Source organism: Elgaria multicarinata, chromosome 17 (assembly GCF_023053635.1).
Source record: "Elgaria multicarinata webbii isolate HBS135686 ecotype San Diego chromosome 17, rElgMul1.1.pri, whole genome shotgun sequence".
In the NCBI taxonomy this organism is placed as follows: domain Eukaryota; kingdom Metazoa; phylum Chordata; class Lepidosauria; order Squamata; family Anguidae; genus Elgaria; species Elgaria multicarinata.
The window spans coordinates 24747756-24767438 of NC_086187.1; the positions used below are offsets into that span (position 1 = coordinate 24747756).

General features: G+C 40.5%; 1 protein-coding gene across 1 annotated transcript in view; it reads left to right on the forward strand.

Moving 5' to 3' along the window:
- Positions 1-19683, forward strand: part of MAD1L1 (mitotic arrest deficient 1 like 1) — a 466163-nt gene that overhangs the window by 28962 nt on the left and 417518 nt on the right. The window contains exon 10 of the mRNA XM_063143631.1: positions 14405-14491. Within this exon, the coding sequence (XP_062999701.1) occupies positions 14405-14491 (87 nt within the window). The remainder of the gene's footprint in view (positions 1-14404; positions 14492-19683) is intronic.

Below are 19683 nucleotides of genomic sequence, written 5' to 3' on the forward strand. Positions count from 1 at the left end.
TGCCTTGCTGTTGTAGAAGACTTGAGATTTCCCTCCTGCCTGAACAATAAGCTTTGTATCTGTTTGTACAGTAATGAACTGCAGTTGTTTCTTTCAGAAATGCGCTTTGCTGTCTGGAATACTTCCATTTACAGACAACCCTTGCCAAATTAATTTTATTTAATTATCTCCTAGGGCTAAGCTTGAATAAATTTTGTGTTAAATTCGCCGTTTCTCTCTTCTCTGAACGAAATGGAGTTAATATCCTTGTTAAAATCTGATTAAAACGAAAATTGAGTTTTTTGAAGTCTGATTATCCCATGAAATGGAATTTTTAAACCTAATTACGAATGGATTTGCATACATTTTTCAGCATCATTGAAAAGAGAGTTGAAATAAATTTATTAATGAAATCCTCTTCCGCTGTCTCCTTGGGGCATGATGTGATTGCAGGCGGATGGGGGCGTAAGGAAAAAAGAAGCCCTCTGCTTTCCTATACCTATTTTGCTTATTATTATTATTATTATTATTATTATTATTATTATTATTATTATTTCAACTAAGGAGACCTAACCCGGCCTCAGTCTTTTTAAACCTGTCTCACTTGCTTTCTTTATCACACAAATAATGTAGGTAATTGATGGAATCTCCGAGGGCAACTTCATGATGTTGGATTTTATTTATTTATTTATTTATTTATTTATTACATTTTTATACCGCCCAATAGCCGAAGCTCTCTGGGCGGTTTTTGTATGCTTGCTTAGGGGAGGGAATTGAGAGACCTGGAACTAACTCTCTCTCTCTCTCTCTCTCTCTCTCTCTCTCTCTCTTTCTTTCTTTCTTTCTTTCCCCCCCCCTTCCCACTCTCTAATCTTACATCTTCCAATAAGCAGAAAATCATGCCATACTAGATACAATTGAATACAAATGAATGTTCTTCTTTCTGGTTTCCTATGCTTTGTTGGCTGTATTTGGATTGGTAGGTCATAAGTTATGGAGGACTGCCTTAGAGATGAAAAGGAGTATTGCTCATATCAAGTTAGGTTTTATTTGCCCAATACAGGTTTGAAGACTGCACGGGTATTTTTTAAAAAGGAATGTAAGAAGCTTCCAGCTTGTATGCCTGCTGGTAACATCAGTTAAGCTGATGAACGCATGAGACAGGGCCTTCTCAGAGTCACTGTGCAGCTGTGGAACCCCCTTCTGGTTAATGTTCACTTAGGCACTTCACTACTGGCATTCAGGAAAAAGGAAAGGAACCTCTCATGCAAAGCACTTGAGTCATTGCTGACTCCTAGAGGGACGCTTGCTTTCTCTGACGTTTTCTTGGCAGACTTTGTAGCGGGGTGGTTCGCCATTGCCTTCCCCAGTCGCGGTTACCTTTCCCTCAGCTAGCTGGGTACTCATTTTACCGACCTCAGAAGGATGGAAGGCTGAGTCGACCTGAGAGAACCAGCTTCCGCTGGGATTGAACTCAGGCCGTGGGGAGAGTTTCAGCTGCAGTAACTGCCGCTTACCACTCTGCGCCACACGAGGCGCCACAAGAAGGCCTTAAAAACATACGTTTTAGCTACCGCCTTTCCTTAAGTGAATTATGTGATCTAAGGTAGCTTTTCCTCGTATTTTGTGTCCACCTTATGTTTATGTATTCTGCCTAATGTTCTATTGTTTCTTCAGTTTTGTGTCTAATGCTTTGGGAGCTGTTGATCCTGAAAATTTTATTTTATTTATTTTATTTATTATTTTATTAATTACATTTCTATACCGCCCAATAGCTGGAGCTCTCCGGTTAATACATTTACTTGCAGATACATTTACTTGCAGAAACTCAGGGTGCCCTGCAGGTATAGCTGGAACATACGAGTTTGGGGCTCAGAATCTTAATTCTAGAGGATAATTACATTAGTCTTTTGTGCAAAACCAAGTAGTCTTGTGGCATCTTGCAGAATAACACATTTATAGTAGCATAGATTAGGGCCGACTTAGATGAATTTGCAGCCACAAAACCTTTGTTGGTCTATGAGTAACACACAGTCTTACTTATGTGTTGGTCTGCACATAAGCCTCTGTAACATGTGAGTAACACACAGTATTCTTCGAAGGAAGTATAACACTAGATATATCTCTGTGGGTTGAAATCAAATTGTAATTGAGTTTCAAAGAAAAGCAGCAAATCATTCTTTTTTCCTTTTTTCTTTTAAGTCCCATATGCTTTTTTTGTTTGTAGTAGAACCAGTTTGTTGTCTATGACCCAGATGCATTTGCATGAAAAAAAGGAGAGGAAGTTATAGCTACATTATACTATGGCAAATGCTAAAGGAATGCATCAGGCATTGAAAGTTATCAAAACTTTGTTTCCAGGAGCCAAACTCAGGAGGTGTCAGCATGCTTGTGACAAGGATCCAGCCCTTATCTTAATCCCAGTCGCAGGAGCCTGTGGCAAAGATACACGGAGCTGTAATTGTATTTGGCTGATCTGAGCTCTCTGCCTGATGCAGGGAACGAAACCAATGCACCAGTTTGCTAGGGAATGAGCTGCCAAAGGAGAACAGTAATTGCTGAAGTGCCACTGTTTACATCTTTAATGCGATTACTCTCCAGCAGTTCGCTTTCTGTGAATGAGTCTTCAATTTCTTTCTGGAGTGAAATATTCTTTATTTATGGGAGATGGTGATGGGGGTTGGCTTCTTCTCAATAGTTTATTATACCCATTTAGCACTGAATCCCTTTTGGCACATGTGCAGACGCTCATTCTTTACCACTTGTTTCAACGTTCATCACTGTTTTCAATGTTGAAACTTTCACACTGGGTGCCCAGCATTAGCGTACGCTTAGCAAGGAAATCGAGCTGTCGTGGGGTGGGAATAATGCATCAATCTGCAGCGTGTGCACCACCCGTGTGGTTGAAGGCACCCTTAGATCTGCTTTGGTTGTTACATGTGCATGCTGACAGTCAACCACTGAATTGTGTCTCCTTCCCAAATATTGAACCATTCAGCTCAGCCAATGCTTAACCTCTCTACTTAGCTCCTTTATGTTTTGTCCAGCCTAGCAAGCCTTTGTGCAGACTACATGGGCTTATGTGGATGAAAGCACAGAAGGGAGCATTTGTTGGCCAAAAGAACTGAAGAAGCGTAAGGCTGCATACAGGGAAGGGCTCCCTCCTGTGTTTCTATGCTAGCTCAGTGGTAGAACACACACTGTGCTTGCAGAAGGTCCCAGGTTCAATCCTAGGCTTCTCCAAGGAGGACTAGGAAATCTCTTCCATAAAGCGGTGTCCTGTGTTCCATATGGATTGCATCCTCTGACCTTATAAGTCTCCATTCCAGTTGCAAAATCCAGCAGACTAAGAAGGTGGAACATTTAATTGGTTATCCATTGTACTATGATTCTTGCAGGAGTTCTTGTGGTTCATTTTGTACTTGCAGAACCAAAGCACTGATGGTTGACCTATTAATGAGTTTCCATGAAGCTTTTGACCCGAGCAGTAATTTGTCCTTGTTTTTAAACATCCAGATTTCTTTTAAAAAAAATATGCTTAGAAACCCGCAGAGAATTATTGCATTTGTTTAAAGTTCTGAAAGCCTTCTTTTCCTTGCTAAACAGTTCAAAGAGTGCATCTTGCTAATCAGAGGAATATTCTTGCATCCCTGGGGTGGTCACACTGGTTTAATTGGAGCTTGGGCTGCTTTGAAGTCCTCTTAATCCTCCCTGAGCTGGAGAAGAGGGTTTGAAGGCAGCGACTGTAAATCTGAAATTTCTTCATTTTATTTACATGTGTCTGGGGATGCATATAATTCATTTTTCCTGAAGTTCTTAAGCTGAGTTTCCAGCTTGTGGACAGCTGAAGTGAGATGGGGAGAAGACGAAGGGCTTCTGAGTAGGCATGTGCAGCGTCTGACCTGTGTATTGATAAAAAGCAAATGGCCCCTGCTGATCTGTTGAAGAGTTTTGACCAAATTGCCTTTAACCAATTGACTAAAATCTATTTACATATTTCTTTAATATGTAATGTTGATTGTAATGTACTACTGCTGCTGCATATTTCCAAATCGTAATCTAATTACCTTTCTGGGATCTTGAACATGTGAGATGTTCAAGATGGGGGATACTTGGCTCAGCAGTACTACAAACGAGAACGATCTTGGAATTGTTGTAGATCACAAGCTGAATATGAGCCAACAGTGTGATGTGGCTGCAAAAAAAGCAAATGCTATTTTGGGCTGCATTAATAGAAGTATAGCTTCCAAATCATGTGAGGTACTGGTTCCTTTCTATTGGGCCCTGGTTAGGCCTCATCTAGAGTATTGCGTCCAGTTCTGGGCACCCCACTTCAAGAAGGACACAGACAAGCTGGAAAGTGTTCAGAGGAGGGCAACCAGGATGATCAGGTGTCTGGAAACAAAGCCCTATGAGGAGAGACTGAAACAGCTGGGCATGTTTAGCCTGGAGAGGAGAGGACTGAGGGGAGAATCATAGAATCATAGAATAGCAGAGTTGGAAGGGGCCTACAAGGCCATTGAGTCCAACCCCCCGCTCAATGCAGGAATCCACCCTAAAGCATCCCTGACAGATGGTTTTCAGACTCTTGTTTTCACACCTCCAGGTGTGTTGGACTGCAACTCCCAATGGCCATGCTGTCTGGGAACTATGGGAGTTGTAGTCCAGTACATCTGGAGGACACGAGGTTGGAGAAGGCCTTGTATTGTTACTTTCAGAAAGTGTGTTCTTTTAATTTAACAACAATGAATTGTTATGCCTGCTGGCTTGATTGCTTTTGCTTGGCTCCTCCTGCCAGTGAGAGCTTCTCTTCCCTGAGATGCTAGAATTGGAACCCAAGTTTTCTGACTCTCGACAATGTTGACCCAGTGATAGTTTCCTCCCTATCTGGAGAATGTCCCAAACACAAACACTCTAGAAGTATCTGGTTCACACTGAAAATTGGTTAAGCACTCTGTACCTGAGAGCATTTTGCCCATGGATTCTATAACTGATCAGAGATGCTGGATTCATTGTGATTATTATCGTGGCTCTGATTTTTTAAAATGAGATGTGACAATGGCTGTGGTTACACCGAATGATTAGCTGGAGTTATGGGGAATCTCGACATACTGCAGACAAGTTGCATGCTGGTGAACACAGCCTGTAGTTTGGCTTCTTCCACTAGCCAGAAATAAGTTGTTCGCATGTCATTTGAACTAGGGAACCTGGCTGTAGTGCCTGTTGCAAGTCAAGAACAAACACTGGTTCATGATGCTGGCTTGTAAAGGGTGCAACAAGTCAGGCTCTTGGGTTCGGATGACATGCTATGCAAACGACTTCCGGTTTGGTAAGGTGCTCCTGTTTGTGGCAAAAGCCAGGTGGAAGTAAATGAGCTGTGTTGACTAGCACATCACTTACTCAAGGTAAGACAAGATCCCCCTAGAATCCTGGTTTATTATTCAGTGCAAATGTGGCAAACAAGTATAGTTTGGCAGCTTTGGAAAGCATGATATACTGACGATTAAAGAGGAGCAGATTGTTGGAATGGCTTGATTCTTCATTCTGTGAATAGCGATCTGCAAAAACAAGAAAAACACAGTTGCTTTTCTCTGTACTGTATCCAAATGGCTGGTTTCCATTGGAATAAAAGGCTAGTAGGTGGTATTGTACATCATGCATTTGTGTGGTAGTGAGAGCAAATTGTTACGATAAAGATACGCTGAACATGAGATAATTTACTTCTGCGATTTCATAAATGTGGAGGGTTTGGCCCTGCCTTTACCCCTCCATTATGTATGAATGAATCCTTAATTTCTGTGCTGAAGCTCAGAAAGGTGTCTAGCAGGTCTGCTTTAAAAGGGAGTGGAGGTGGGGGAGGCAAGCTTGCCCTCTATTACACTTGCTGGTCAGCCCTATTTCTATGATCCCTGGTAATGTGCAACAGCGAGGCAATTAAAGTGTATCCCTGTGGGCAAGCTATACTACAAATTGAGCTTGTACACAGATGTGCTTGCCGTCATTAAGAGCTGAGGGGGTTAGGCTTTTTCTTGGTTCCCAGCAATTTATCTATGCATTAAATTAATTGGAATAAAACTAATCTTCCGAATGTCTCCATAAGGGCAGATAAAAAGGCTTACACCCACACCCACACCCACCCCACGTCTTCTCTGTGGTTGGACGCAGTGACTGGCCATAAAATTTTGGGTCACCTATTAACTGTTGCTGAAGTCCAATCTCTAAACCAGTATAAAGTAAAGGAAAATGCCCGTGTTTTCTTGCTCAGGCTGATGCAGTAGGACGATTCTGCCAGAACGTTGTTTTGTTTTTCTGTAAATTTTATTAGTTTCCTCAAACAAGTCTGGAGTGGTAAATAATAGCATCTGTCAGGCAAAAACGAGAACCTGAGGAGAAGCCCAGGACTGCACAAGAACCTAGTTGGCTTTTTTCCCCGGCGTGTTATGCTTGTTTCATCCAACACTTCACCTCTGCCCTCCTTGCCAGATGGTTCCAGCTATTGGAACGTATGATTGCCAGTTTGGATGCTGAGAGCCTAAACAAAGCTGTGTGCTGCCTGAGTGAATGGAAATGCTTTCATTCGTCATTTTGAGTGAAGAGTGTTGCTGTGATAACCTTCTTGGGATTAATAGTCCCATCACGCGAAGGGCTATGATTTCTAATTTGAGAGTGAAGCATCCGTAACTATCCAATCTTTTGACAAATATTAATGCCCCCCTTCCCCGCTGTGAGGATATACAATTCTCATAGTTGTCCTGCACTCTTGAATTTTTGGCTTTTCCTTTACCCAGCTCATGGAAGTCAATGTTGTTTTCTTCCATGCATACATGGGCCTATAGGTCCATTGAAGTTATCATTCTGAGTGGAGCACTAGATAATATCACATTTTGCTTAACTGAATGATTAAACCTTTAAGCCAGGATTAAATTGTCTGGCAGGTTGTCTTATTAAACAGTCCACACTGGAATCTAGCACGTGGAAATATCTGGTCTAATATCTGTGGTGTTGCATAGTCACATTGGCCTGGTTCATACATCACAGTAAGCCAGAATTATTATTTGCTCAGATCACTCCAGCTGGTCTCTTCCTGTCCGGGGGCGGAGCTAAACAAGCCAGGCACTCTTAGCAGAACACCTGAAAGGCATGACATCCGAACTGGGGACTCTGGCTTGTTGTTCTCCAAACAAACTAGAGTCGTAAGCTAGAATCCAATCTTGATATCACACTAAACAAACCATGGACCAAGAGTCCCTTGGCTCTCTCTCCAACTCTCCAAGTTGGAGAGAGAAAGCAACATGCTTTAGCACGCTTCTTCACGATTTTTTTTTTGGCATACTGTTGTGTACAAATGTGGCTATTGCCTTTGCCCAAAATCTAATATTTCAAACACTTATTACTATGTTGACACTGTGTGAACTCTTGACTATTTCCCTTAAATCTACAGAAAGCTATGACTCTTTTTCCACTGGATTGATCTTTGTACATGTTATTTCCTTTCTGCTACATTAAATAACTGTAAATCCACAGCTATCAAATTCGTTTTATTTTTCCATGAATTTGTGGGCTAACATTAAAGGCATGCATTATATACATGCTATCTATGTAATCCTTACAGTGGCCCTGCAAGTATGCCAGTAGTAGCATCCCTAGTAAATGGGGAGCTGAGGCTTAGTGTGGCGTACCAAAGGCCACTGAGTGAATTTGTGGCCAAGGTGACAACCTGAATCAAGAGTTACCCAGCTCATAGCTTGTACATTACACCAGTTGTCGAAAGCTTGTTTCACAAAAAAGTGAAGCAATTATGATGGGGCTGCTTGCCATCAAGTTAACATCTCACTTCATTTGAATGGTTTTAAATTTCCAAATTCATCTTTAAATTACTCCATTTCAAATTATCTACACTTCAAAGACATTCAGAGAGCTTTGCTTAAGAGTGATTTTTGTCTTTTATTGCCTTAAACTCCAGTGCTGGGCTAATGTGTACCTTAAGGGCAACATCTTTACCTCTGAATTCTAAATGCTGGTTATTTCTACTTGGATAATGAGGAGTTTTTGCTAGGAGGTTTATTCCCCAAAGTCGGGGGAAAAATGTAATCTATCCTCGTGCCCCTTGCAGTTGGCTCAGGAGAAGCAGGCAAAAACTGTATTTACTGATATTAGCAGCTGCCATTTTTTTAAAAAAAGGGCACTTTTTGTCTGTTTTTATGGATATGTGTATTATTCATTTAATAAAAGCTATGAATTCTGCACTTCCAAATACAGAATATGGGGTGTGTGTGTGTGCTATGATGAGGTGCCCCTAATAAAGTTCTTTCATAATTGGCACTGTAAAATGCAACCCTGGGCCTCTACTGTATGAAGAAAATTAGTTTGTAGTCACCTTGGCAATGTAGTTGACAACACAAAATAAACACCTCCATCTTTGGAATTTGGAGGCCTTTCCAACTCAGCAGTGCTGTTGTGTGTTTACACTAGTATTGATACTGTGAGATATTAAATTTTGGTTAACCTGGACATTAGCCAACCTATGTCGCCACAGTGAAAAGAAAATGGTCATTATGTAAGAGGACAAAGGAAGGAGCAGATGATGCATTGTAAGCTGCACAAATGAAATAACAGCACAGGGCAATGTGACTGGCATGTTTTGCCTGGTTACAGTAGTGTGGGTTGTTCAGTATCTCAGTCTGTTACAAAGAGTTCAGGAACAGCTTAAATACTAATGGATTAAGTCTCTAGCCCATGAAAATTTATGCCATAATAGAATTGTTAGTTTTTTTGTGCTGCAAGACATTTTTCCAGAGTTGTGATGTGCTGCCTCCAGTATCTGAAGCCTGTGTGCACCAGTTGCTGGGGAACATGGGTGGGAGGGTGCTGTTGCACCATGTCCTGCTTGTTCATCCCTGTCCTATATCTGGTTGGCCACAGGGTGAACAGAGTGCTGGACTAGATGGACCCTCGGTCTGATCCAGCATCAGGGCTCTTCTTAGGTTCTTAAAATTTTCCACTAACTTTTTCATGTGCGCTATTTTTCCACATATAATTTTCCAGTTTTACAAATTATTGTTTCATAACATTGGTTAATAACATCACGAACGCATACAATGCCTCGGTCTCTCGCGCTTGTGTTCGCGGCCTCCGGGCTGAAAGCCGCCGCCGCCATGGAGTCGCTGGATCTCTTAAAAGCTAATTACAGACCAAGATTCTTCAGAGACGGTCAAAGTCAAGCTACTGATGTACCAGGAGAAAATGTATTGAAATATATACAACACTGTTTTGAAACTTGTGCCCAGGAATTTACAGTAAGCTCCCCTAGCATATCATGTTGCTCGGCTTCGAGTTTCAGCAGGGACCAAGATCAAGTTTCAACTCCTAGCAAACAGAAAAAAGAGCCAGATCAGTTTAGTTGTCTAAAGAATGCCTTTAATATCTTCATGTTGCCATCACCCTATACAAAAGGCAAAGATTCAGATGAGAGCGAATCGGAAGATGCTAAAGCACCAGAGGAAAGCCATATGTCTCCGCCAGATGACGTAAGAAGAAGAGGGACTATGTAGAGGAAAGCAACAATTAAAAGAGGTCCGCCTGGTGCCTACACTGTACTCCTTTCGTCGCTAGCTGAAGACCTTTTTATTCACTCAGTATTTTAACACTTAATTTTAACTTAAATTTAAATTTTACTGTTTTAACTCTGTATTTTAATCTTATATCAATTTTGCTGCGTGGTTTTATCCTGGTTGTGCTTTTTATACTGTATTTTGTATTTGTGCTTTTAGCCTGTTGGTTGTTTTATTATGGTTTTAATTTTTGTGAACCGCCCAGAGAGCTTTGGCTATTGGGCGGTATAAAAATGTGATAAATAAATAAATAAATAAATATAAATAAATGCAAGTGAAATTGGCCAACTGGAATGGATATCAGTGAAATGTAAAATCAAAGTTGTAATTAACTTTTTTCACATGACTATTCTTTGGGAACACATATACTTACGATGTTCCATGTCTTCATTTCCCTGCCTTAAAATCTAAGTTATGTTAGATTAATTCATGCTGTTGAGTTGTTAGGACTTTAAACATTTATAGATTTCGGATAAAAAATAATTTCCAAGTAAAACTGTGCATTTGCTTGAATATAACATTAAAAGCATACTAAGTACACTTCATTGGTTTTTTTCTTAATAAAATATTTGAGTTCAACTGCTTTTGGCTATTAGAGAAAAAAACATTGTGATATTTATACGTCATGGAAAATTAACATGACATATGTTATCAGTCCATTAAGCTGTCTGTTTTAAACATTATGGGTTGGATTCAGACTTAGTTATGCTTAGTGTATTCCCATTTAAATAGATGAGTTTTAATTTTAATAATGACTAACTTAAGTCACATTGATTTTGATGGTTCTACTCAAAGCATGATTACATTTGGATCTAACTCCATGCTTTTTTTAAAAAAGGTTGGTAGATAAATCTCTTTAAGAGACTGCAGTTCAACTTTAGAGCATATTAGTTTGTATAGTAACAAGTGAAAACTATATCTGCCCTTTTCAGACATTACAGACTAATTTGTTTTTGCTTTGCTTTTGGTTTTAAGCAAGCTTATATTTTCATTTTGGGTTTGGGCAACAAATCTTATATAAGTTGATCCTTATTATATTACTGTTGGATACAAGCTAAACAATGCAGAGGCTAATAGATTCTGGATCAAACAGTTCTCAGCCTATTTCAGGAATGCTATATTTCTTTAGGGCCTGTTCAGATGACACGCTAAGACATGGTTAGGCTGCTAACCCTTTTGCAGAAAATGGTTAATGAGCGAATTTAAATTGTGGTTATGTAGCCACCATGGTTAGGAATGGTTCACACGACACGCTAAGCCATCATGTTTAGCTGAAAATGCTGAACAGGGTCTTAAAATAACTGCATACATATCTATGTCTTTTTCGACACTTTGTATTGTAATTGCTTTTTGCACATGCAGAAAATGTGCACTGTTTGCTTGTGCTTCTTTTTTCAGTATGCTTTTGGCTAATTTTAATTAGATGTACTTGAATTCCTTCATTGCTGACCCTTGAATTGAAGCAACACAATTTGAGAAAGGCAATTAAGTCCCTCTAACCTTCCTTCATCCTCTCCTTCTCTTAAACTATTTGATGCCTGTTAACGCTCCTTCTGTTAATTATATACTCTGCTTTTCTCTGATTTTTAATGCTGAAGTCCATAACATAATGGTCAAGAGTTCTTACACTTACCTGTCTTGTAAAGGAAATGCCTTAGGAAAGGATTCAAAAGGCTTGTTAATTGCCTTCTATTGCCCTGGGTGGAATGGACTGGCTTAATATGGTAAGGAGACAGCAGTACACTAGTGGAACGACAGTTCCTACCATGATAGCAAGTTCAGAGTTGATAAATGAGAAGTAGGAGTCTTCCGACTTCTGCCACTTGTTTCTGGGGTCAGTTTGCAACTGAAAGCAATACAACATGGAGAAGTAATTCTCCCAATTTCACAGACAGTGGAAGAGGACCCCTTAGGGCAAAACAGGCTGATTGGGGCGGTAGTGTTCACCAGGAGATGGAAGTAGAATTGACTTCTTACCCCTAGACTACATGCAAGCAGAGGCATGCTATGACAGGTGTGTGTTCAGATATGTGTCCAGAATAGATAACGGTCTGGAAACTTCAGCTGGTACAAAACAGGGCAGCATGCCTACTAACAGGGACTAGCCGGTGAGACCACATCACGCCAGTCCTTCTACAACTTCATTGGCTGCCAGCCCAGGTCCGATTGAAAGTGCTGGTACTAACATTCAAAGCCCTAAATGGTTTGGGGCCAGGTTATTTGAAGGAGCGCCTCCTCCCATATGTGCCTGCCCAGACCTTAAGATCATCCACAGGGGTCCCTCTCCATGAGCCCCTGCCAAAGGAAGTGGGGCAGGTGGCTACTAGGTGCGGGGCCTTCTCTGCTGTGGCACCTCGGCTGTGGAATGAGCTCCCCAGAGAGGTTCGGCTGGCGCTGACACTGTATTCCTTCCATCGCCAGCTGAAGACCTTTTTATTTTCTCAGTATTTTAACACCTATTAACTTAAATTCAAACTTAGCTGTTTTAATTCCATATTTTAACCTATATCAATTTTTGTTGTGTGGTTTTATCCCGGTTGTGCTTTTTTTTATTGTATTTTGTATTTGTGTTTTTAGATTGTTGGTTGTTTTTATGCTCTTTATGATTTTAATTTTTGTGAGCTGCCCAGAGAGCTTCGGCTATTGGGTGGCATAAAAATGTAATAAATAAATAAAACTTCACATGCTGAAAGATTTTCCATTGATTTTGAGAAATTTAAACTCAAAGCAAATACTGTAAAAGCAGAGTTTCTAAGAGTTCTCGGTCATTCATGTAAAAATAGTGTATGAACTCTAGGTTTCCTACTTCTGTATTAGAAAGAGGATTGAGTTGTCTGTGAATGGGCAAATACGTGTTTCTAGTGAAACTGTGAAAGGTCTCCTGAAGTCATTCTGTGTAATCGTGAAGAGAGAGGAAGTTAAGGAAAACAGGTTAAGATAAGTCAGCTTAGTTAGCTTTTTTCCTAGCTAATGTATTTTGTTTTACTATATAATACCTAAAATACAATTAGATTCTAGTAGAATTTGATGTTCTAAATTGTTTTCTCAGACTGCAGGTATATGTTCAAATCAAACCTTTAGAAACAAGTGTCTGCAGTGGCATTTTGCATGGAAGATGAGAGAGGAATGCATTCTGTTGTAGTTCTGTAGCAAAGGATTATGTTTTGTGTCTGTGAAGTTTGTTTTTCAACTAGGATATTCACTGAAAACATTTCTATTTTATTTGCTACGTATGTTGCAGAAATTTCCTGCTACTTGGTTTCAATTTTTTTTTTGTCCTAGTTATCAACTGCAGCATTTCCAAGTTACTGACAGCGTTTGCCCCCTTCTGTACAGATCCATTTATTAACTGGTTTAAAATCTCCTACTTGGTTATATGAACTTTTTCCAGTCTTGGATTCAACAGAGGGCAGTGCTGTACAGTGTATAGAAGCCTGCATCAAGCTCAGAGATTGAGTTGCTTTAATTTACTAGTTAAGTAAGGGAGTAATTTGGGCCCTTGTTGAGTTTTAGAAGGATACTGAACCTTTTTTGCATTTTTGTCTGTTAGCTTAAATCTTTGGTCACGCTAACCTTCATATGATGCAGGGTGCTGCCTTGTATTGAAGTGAAAACACTTTTTCACAATAATTATTTACTGTAAGTTGCTTGTTGCTTTCCTGATTCATTAGAAGGTATTGGACTTTTAAGGAAGTCCTCAAGTTTAATATTTTATATAATTTAGAATAGATCTGAAAAAAAGTTCAAAAAACGTCACAACCCCACCTGCATGAATCTTTCTGTTGTGTTTGTGACCCGTTGCTTCATAAATAGGGAGGTAAGGAAAGAACGAATTATCTGTCAACATGCAGAAAGTTCTCTGGCTCTGTTCCTGGAGGGAATTCTTTCTACAGGTGAGCAACCGAGTGACTATTTACAAGCATCCATATTCCAAATAATAGCAAATATACCAGCCAGTGATACCTTATTTTTTATTTTTGTTTTGTGAAAACATATGTCAGTGGCTGACATATTTGAGATTAAGTGGGATGCATTGTATTTTCTAATGTACCTGAAGACTTGTAAATAATACAACATTTCCCATTGATTCAGCAAAGAAATATAAGCATCTGTTTATGTTGGGTATTACTTGTACTTGACCAAATGAACTCATGTCTGTATATCCAATATGAGAGGATTATAACAATGAACTTCGTTTTGCAGCTCCTTTTCTCAAGCAGAGGGACTGGTATTGCTTTACTAAAACTGAGCTTGACAATGCACAGCTAGGAAATTCTCATGCTGACAAAATGGCTAACAGTAGCTCCTTTATTTCATAGTGACATGTTCAGACCTCCAGATTCTACCCTGATGTATTGAATTTTCTTCTTCCTTCTTGCCTGGCTGTGGCAATGGACTGGATGAGGGCTAACAAATCAAAAACTCAATCCAAGCGAGATAGAGGCACTGCCAGTGTGTAGTCCCTCAGACCACATGAGTGGGATTCAACCTGTTCTAGAGGGAGTTGCATTCCACCTGAAAGACTAGGTGCATAGCTCTTAGATTACAGTCTCAATTGGTGTCTGTGGCTCGGAGTGCCTGTTACCAGCTTTGACTGCCATCCCAGCTACGATCCTGTCTGGAGAGGAATAGTCTAGCTGCTGTGATTCATACTCTAGTAACTTTTCATTTGGTCATGGCACTTCCTATGTTCTTAAGTTATAGCAGTCTTGGTGTTTAGCTGTATCTTCCTGTGATGTGAAACACTGTTGCTTTTAACCTTGAACATATCCAAGCGTCTTTAACTGTGAGTTGTGTGTCTTCCAATTGTTTAGGAGCCCTGATGATTTCTCCAGGCATGTCATTGCCCTGCAGCAACGGGAGCTAATTCTGAAAGAACAGAACTCTGCCATCTCAAGCAGGTAGGCTGTCAAGAAACTGGGTGTATTTTAACAGGGCTTTTGTTGTGCTTGAGTTTAGGAAATTGCATAAATTCTGGCCCCAGGTGTATTGAAGTTTGTGTGTGTGAGGGAGGGAGAGATGTGACAATACCATCAGTTTGCCATTGTGAGTTGACACTGAAAAAAGTCATTTGGCATTCTGTATTTGTGAGTACTGGCAGTATTTTGGAAAAGACCAAAGGCCAATACTTCTAAACTTGGCTATGCAGTATAAACATGTTTTGAATTATTCACAAGGTCGAGATACATAAGTACAGCGGCTGTGTGGCAACGGAAAAGATGTTGCGATGGAAAATAGTGTTGTGCACCTGACCATAGTCAAAAGGTCTTGTGTATTTCTCTGTGTGCATGTATGTGCCCTGTTCTGGTTCATGGCTTGCAGGTCTCGACAGTAGCATACAAGCTAGAGATGTGTCATGAATAAGGGGAGCTAGCTTACATTACCAGTCTTGTATTCTGGAAAGCATGTTGTTGACCACCTGCTTTATTTTTACTATTTTACTTTGAAATCAGTACAAAACTATAGTGGAACTGACTGTGGTGTTAGCTGCTTTTGAGTTTAGGAAGGTTCAAACTTGCATTTCTACAGCAGTGTTTATGGAGTTTGCTACATTTTAGGCAGGAGTAGAACTTTATTTTAATCTGTTGTTAGCCATGGGAAAGAGATGCAGGTATAGGTTCTTTGGATAAATAAATGAGCTATATTATCCAGCTTCATAGCTAAAGACATTTCCGTTAAATCCCCAAAATGGGAGTGGGGTATTTGTGGTTCTAGAAAATTGGGTTTTGAATGTCACTGTACTGTCATTACAAAACCAGGAAAAAAATCCTTTGCAGCAATAGGAAGGGGGGATTGTTCCTGAGTCTTTGGTTGCATCATCTCCTTTACCTCCTGAGGGTCTTTCATCAATTCTGGATGATCACCTCCTTCATTCTGTAACCTCTCAGTAGTGACAAGCAAATTCAAGCTGGGCAGTAAAAGCTTAGAGTGTACCTTAAACGAGAGCAATTGAAACTGCCTAGCCAGTTGTTAAAATTGTTAGCCAAAGTGTAAAATTCCCTGATGCAGTCAAGATCAACCTCTACTCCCTGGTTGGTATTGGGAGTCTTGAGTGGGGAGCACATTCAGGAGCAATTTATTGATTCTTTTGTTGCTTGTTCAGGATGAAACTCATGATCTGTCAGAGAAAATGTTCTTGTTTAATGTATTAATTGTCGGGAACACTTTTTTTGTTTAGAAAACAGCTTTTTACAAGTGTTCATTCATGCTGTACATAGTATACCAATTTAATGTAAGGAGAGAGAGAGAAGGAAAAAGTTCAAAATTACGTTTTGAACTGATGGTAAAAGTCTTTCAAATTAAAACTTGCAGGTCTTCCAAGTCACTCTAATTAGTTTAGTTTCCAAGTGCCAAGTTCTCCTTTCTTCTGTAATATTTAACTCTGTCTTAAGTGTCTTAACTCTTCCGTTATTTTCAGATTCCCAGGAGAGTTTCCTGTGTTCCTTAACAGCAAATGTCATCATGTGGTCCCAGAGAGATCTGATGACCTATTTTTCAGTGACAGGAAATTTATTTATTTATTTATTTATTTATTGCATTTATATACCGCCCCATAGCCGAAGCTGTCTGGGCAGTTTACAAAAGTTAAAAACAGTATACATTAAAAACAGATATACAAAGTTTAAAAACATAAAAAGCATAAAAACAACAGTACCCTTGTAAAAATAGCTATTCTGGGGTCAGTTAGAAAGAAAGAAACTCAGCACATGTTGTTAACTGCCTGGGAGAAGAGAAAGGTCTTAACCTGGCATCGAAAAGATAACAGTGTTGGCTCCAGGCGAGCCTCGTCAGGGAGATCATTCCATAATTGGGGGGCCATCACTGAAAAGGCCCTCTCCCTTGTTGTCATCCTTCAAGCTTCCCTCGGAGTAGGCACTTGGAGGAGGACCTTAGATGTTGAGCGCAGTGAGCGGGTAGGTTCATGTCGGGAGAGGCGTTCCATCAGGTATTGTGATCCCAAGCCGTTTAAGGCTTTATAGGTCAAAACCAACACCTTGAAGTTGCCTTATATTGAGTCAGACCTTTGGTCCATCTAGCCCAGTATTGTTGACCTACCTGGAGAACCCAGGGATTGAATGTGGGCCCTTCTACATGGAAAGCATATGCTCTACCTCTAAGCTATGGCCTCTCCCTCTTTATATTATGCATTGTTAATGTGCCACTGAATGGACATATGAGCTCAATTCCTCTTAGAAACTCCCCCTGCTCTTAGAACCTTTGGGCTCCTTTGCTGTTAATAGATAAGCCCTCTCATCTGACTCCTGCCTAATCTCGTTAACACCTGCCACTGCCTGCGTGTTTTGTCAGTTCATGTTGTAGTGGAAGAAGTAGGCACCTGCCAAAACCTCCACCATCCAACTGCCCCTTACAGCTTTCAGAGGGTCAGGTGATCTGATTTGGGAAACCTTTCCATCGGGGCTTATTGAATAGTGTAGGAGTTAGCAGAGTTCAGCAACTCTCCTCTATGGTGTTCATATATCTGTACTTAAATGTACAGATATATATTTCTGTGTTTGTGTGTGTAACTATAGGCTAATAAGGCTATTAAAGATACCTTCCATTCCAGTAACCACCCCTACCGGCTGACAAAACAGTCCCCAGTTTCTTCCTTTCAGAGCATCTAACTGCTAATTTACTTGAGGAGCATCAGTGAATGGCTTTAGATGACAAACCAGGCACGGTAAAGCTGGCACAAGGGAGCAATTTGCTACACAAGATCACATCCTTGCTTGTAAAGCAGGAGAGCAGACTTAACTACGCGTGGAGCTTGCGTCTGTTGAACTTGCCTTAGGTTGAGCTTCATCTTGTGGCTCCTGGCTTTTTACAATTTAACCGAACCTTATTATTTATGTGAGCCAGTGCACACACTTTCAGGGATGTGTAAAGATGTTCTAATATCTTTTAGTCACACTCACACATCCATGTTCCTCCACCTTGGGAGAATTCTGCTTAGCATTGGCATCAGAGCAAGGATCAGTGTTGGGCTTGTGAAGTGCCATGTCCCTCCACCAACTTCAGCCGTGTTGGCTAGTGTGCTTCTAGAAATGGTTTTGCACACTTAGAGAACATGGCAATGATTTTTGTATCAGTTCAATTTTTGTATCATTCATTCATTCATATTCATTACATTTCTATACTGCCCAATAACCAAAGCTTTCTTGGTAGTTTACAAAGACCTTAAAAATAAAATATTTCAACATAATATCAAAACTATTTACATGCAACATATAAACATACACACACACACTTAATAACAATCAACAATAAGAAATCCCAGGACCGGGATTTCTTATTGTTGATTGATCAACAATAAGAAATCCCAGTAGAGGATGGTCTTAACCTGTGGCTGAAACACGACAGTGTTGCCACCAGGTAGGCCTCACTAGTGAAATCGTTGAGGGGCAGTTGTGTGGTGATCCCTGCTCCCTCCCAAGTTTCAAAGTTGGGAGGAAGACTGGGGATTATTTGGCATCTGCATGGCTAAGGCACAGAGCCTGGGATATATAGGGCCAAAACTCTCCCTGCCACCCCTAACCGTTCCAGAGCAAAAAAAAGAAGCAAAAAGCGTGTATGTGTGTGTGTGTGTGTGTGTGTGTAGGAGGGGACACTGTCCCTCCTGGCCTTTCTGTTGTGAAAAGGGGAAGCCTTTCAGCCACTACTTGACATTAAGGTTACTGCTGAGCATCAGCTGACGCCAGAATGCTTTCCACCTACCTTTCTTCCAGAACAGGTTAGTAGGGATATTTTTGCTGTTAGCCGGAGGCACTTGCCTCTATCCAACCAGAGGGATGGAACTTGGCGACCACAGTGTTTGCCTTGGCTAGTAAGGTCAACCAAAAATTGTGAACCTCTGTCTATAAAGTAGAAGTGATTTGTGTGTTTTGAATTTTTAGTTTAGCTCACCTGTAGGATTTTGGACGGCCTGCAGTTTTAAAGATCATTATCTGTCTTGTCTCCACTTCGTTGCTGTTCAGAAGCCTTCTGTATTTATGTCCATTGCTATAGGTTGGTACAAGCGCCACCGACTAAGGTAGCTGGGCAAAAATATCCTTTTAATATGTGCAGAATAGCTGCAGCTCTACTTGGTAGTTGAGTGCTTTGGTAAAAGCTCAGCATGTCAATTCTTTGTGTAAACACTTGAGGATGCAATCTGATCTTCTTGAATAAGCACATGGTTTTAGTAAAGTGTAGAGCTTCTGACACTCATGGAAGCTTATTCTTTTCCCCCCCTGTCGGACAGTGGTTTCAAGGAATCCTACGGCTCCTCTTGAGAAGATGAGTAATGGCAGGCAGACAGGCTTTCCTGAATAACATACTATGCATCAATGTTTTCCTGCAATATTATAAGATGGACTCTGTGCAGGGCAGGATTGTGGCTGTGGTGCATTCTCCTGAGTCAGTTGGCAGCTTGTTAGATACCACTGCTGGATTCAACATAATAAAGTGGTAAATGAGGAGGTTTCATCTTGGATAGTGGTAGACTCTGTGTCAGGTGTATTGTAACCTGGACAGCTGTCGCATTATCTCTACTCATCCTCATGAAATCCCAGTTCCTGTGACATCTCTGATATTCCCAAAGCTTCGAACATTGATGTAGTCCCAAATGAAGGTTGATGGTGGGTAATGAACTTACCTACTCCAGTTTATTTACAGTTTGCTATGGAAATATTACTGAAAGTGCTGGTGCTGGTGCTTGACTTGTTGTTCTTCAGAATACGTGAGTCAGATGCTGTCATCCTGTTGTTCTTTATTTGGCTGTGTTTAAAAGTGAACATTTAACTTGGCATGCCTGACAGCCTTTCCTTAGAAAGCTGGCCAGGAGTGTAATAATGGAGCACTGAGCTGTATTGGCACAGTTGAGTGGGAAAGCCTTCTGCTTAAGAGGCTGCTAGAAGTTCCTTGCTGTCCTAAGCACAAAATTCACTGGCTTAACATATATAGTTTCGGATGAAATGACAGTTCTTCTCCCATCCTTCTTTACACTTAACTCTCCATTGCCTTTCATTGACCTGTTGAACAGCCAATTGCTGTTATTAGACTAACTATTATTAACTCTCAGGTGGTGACATAAAAATCAGCCCACATACAATTT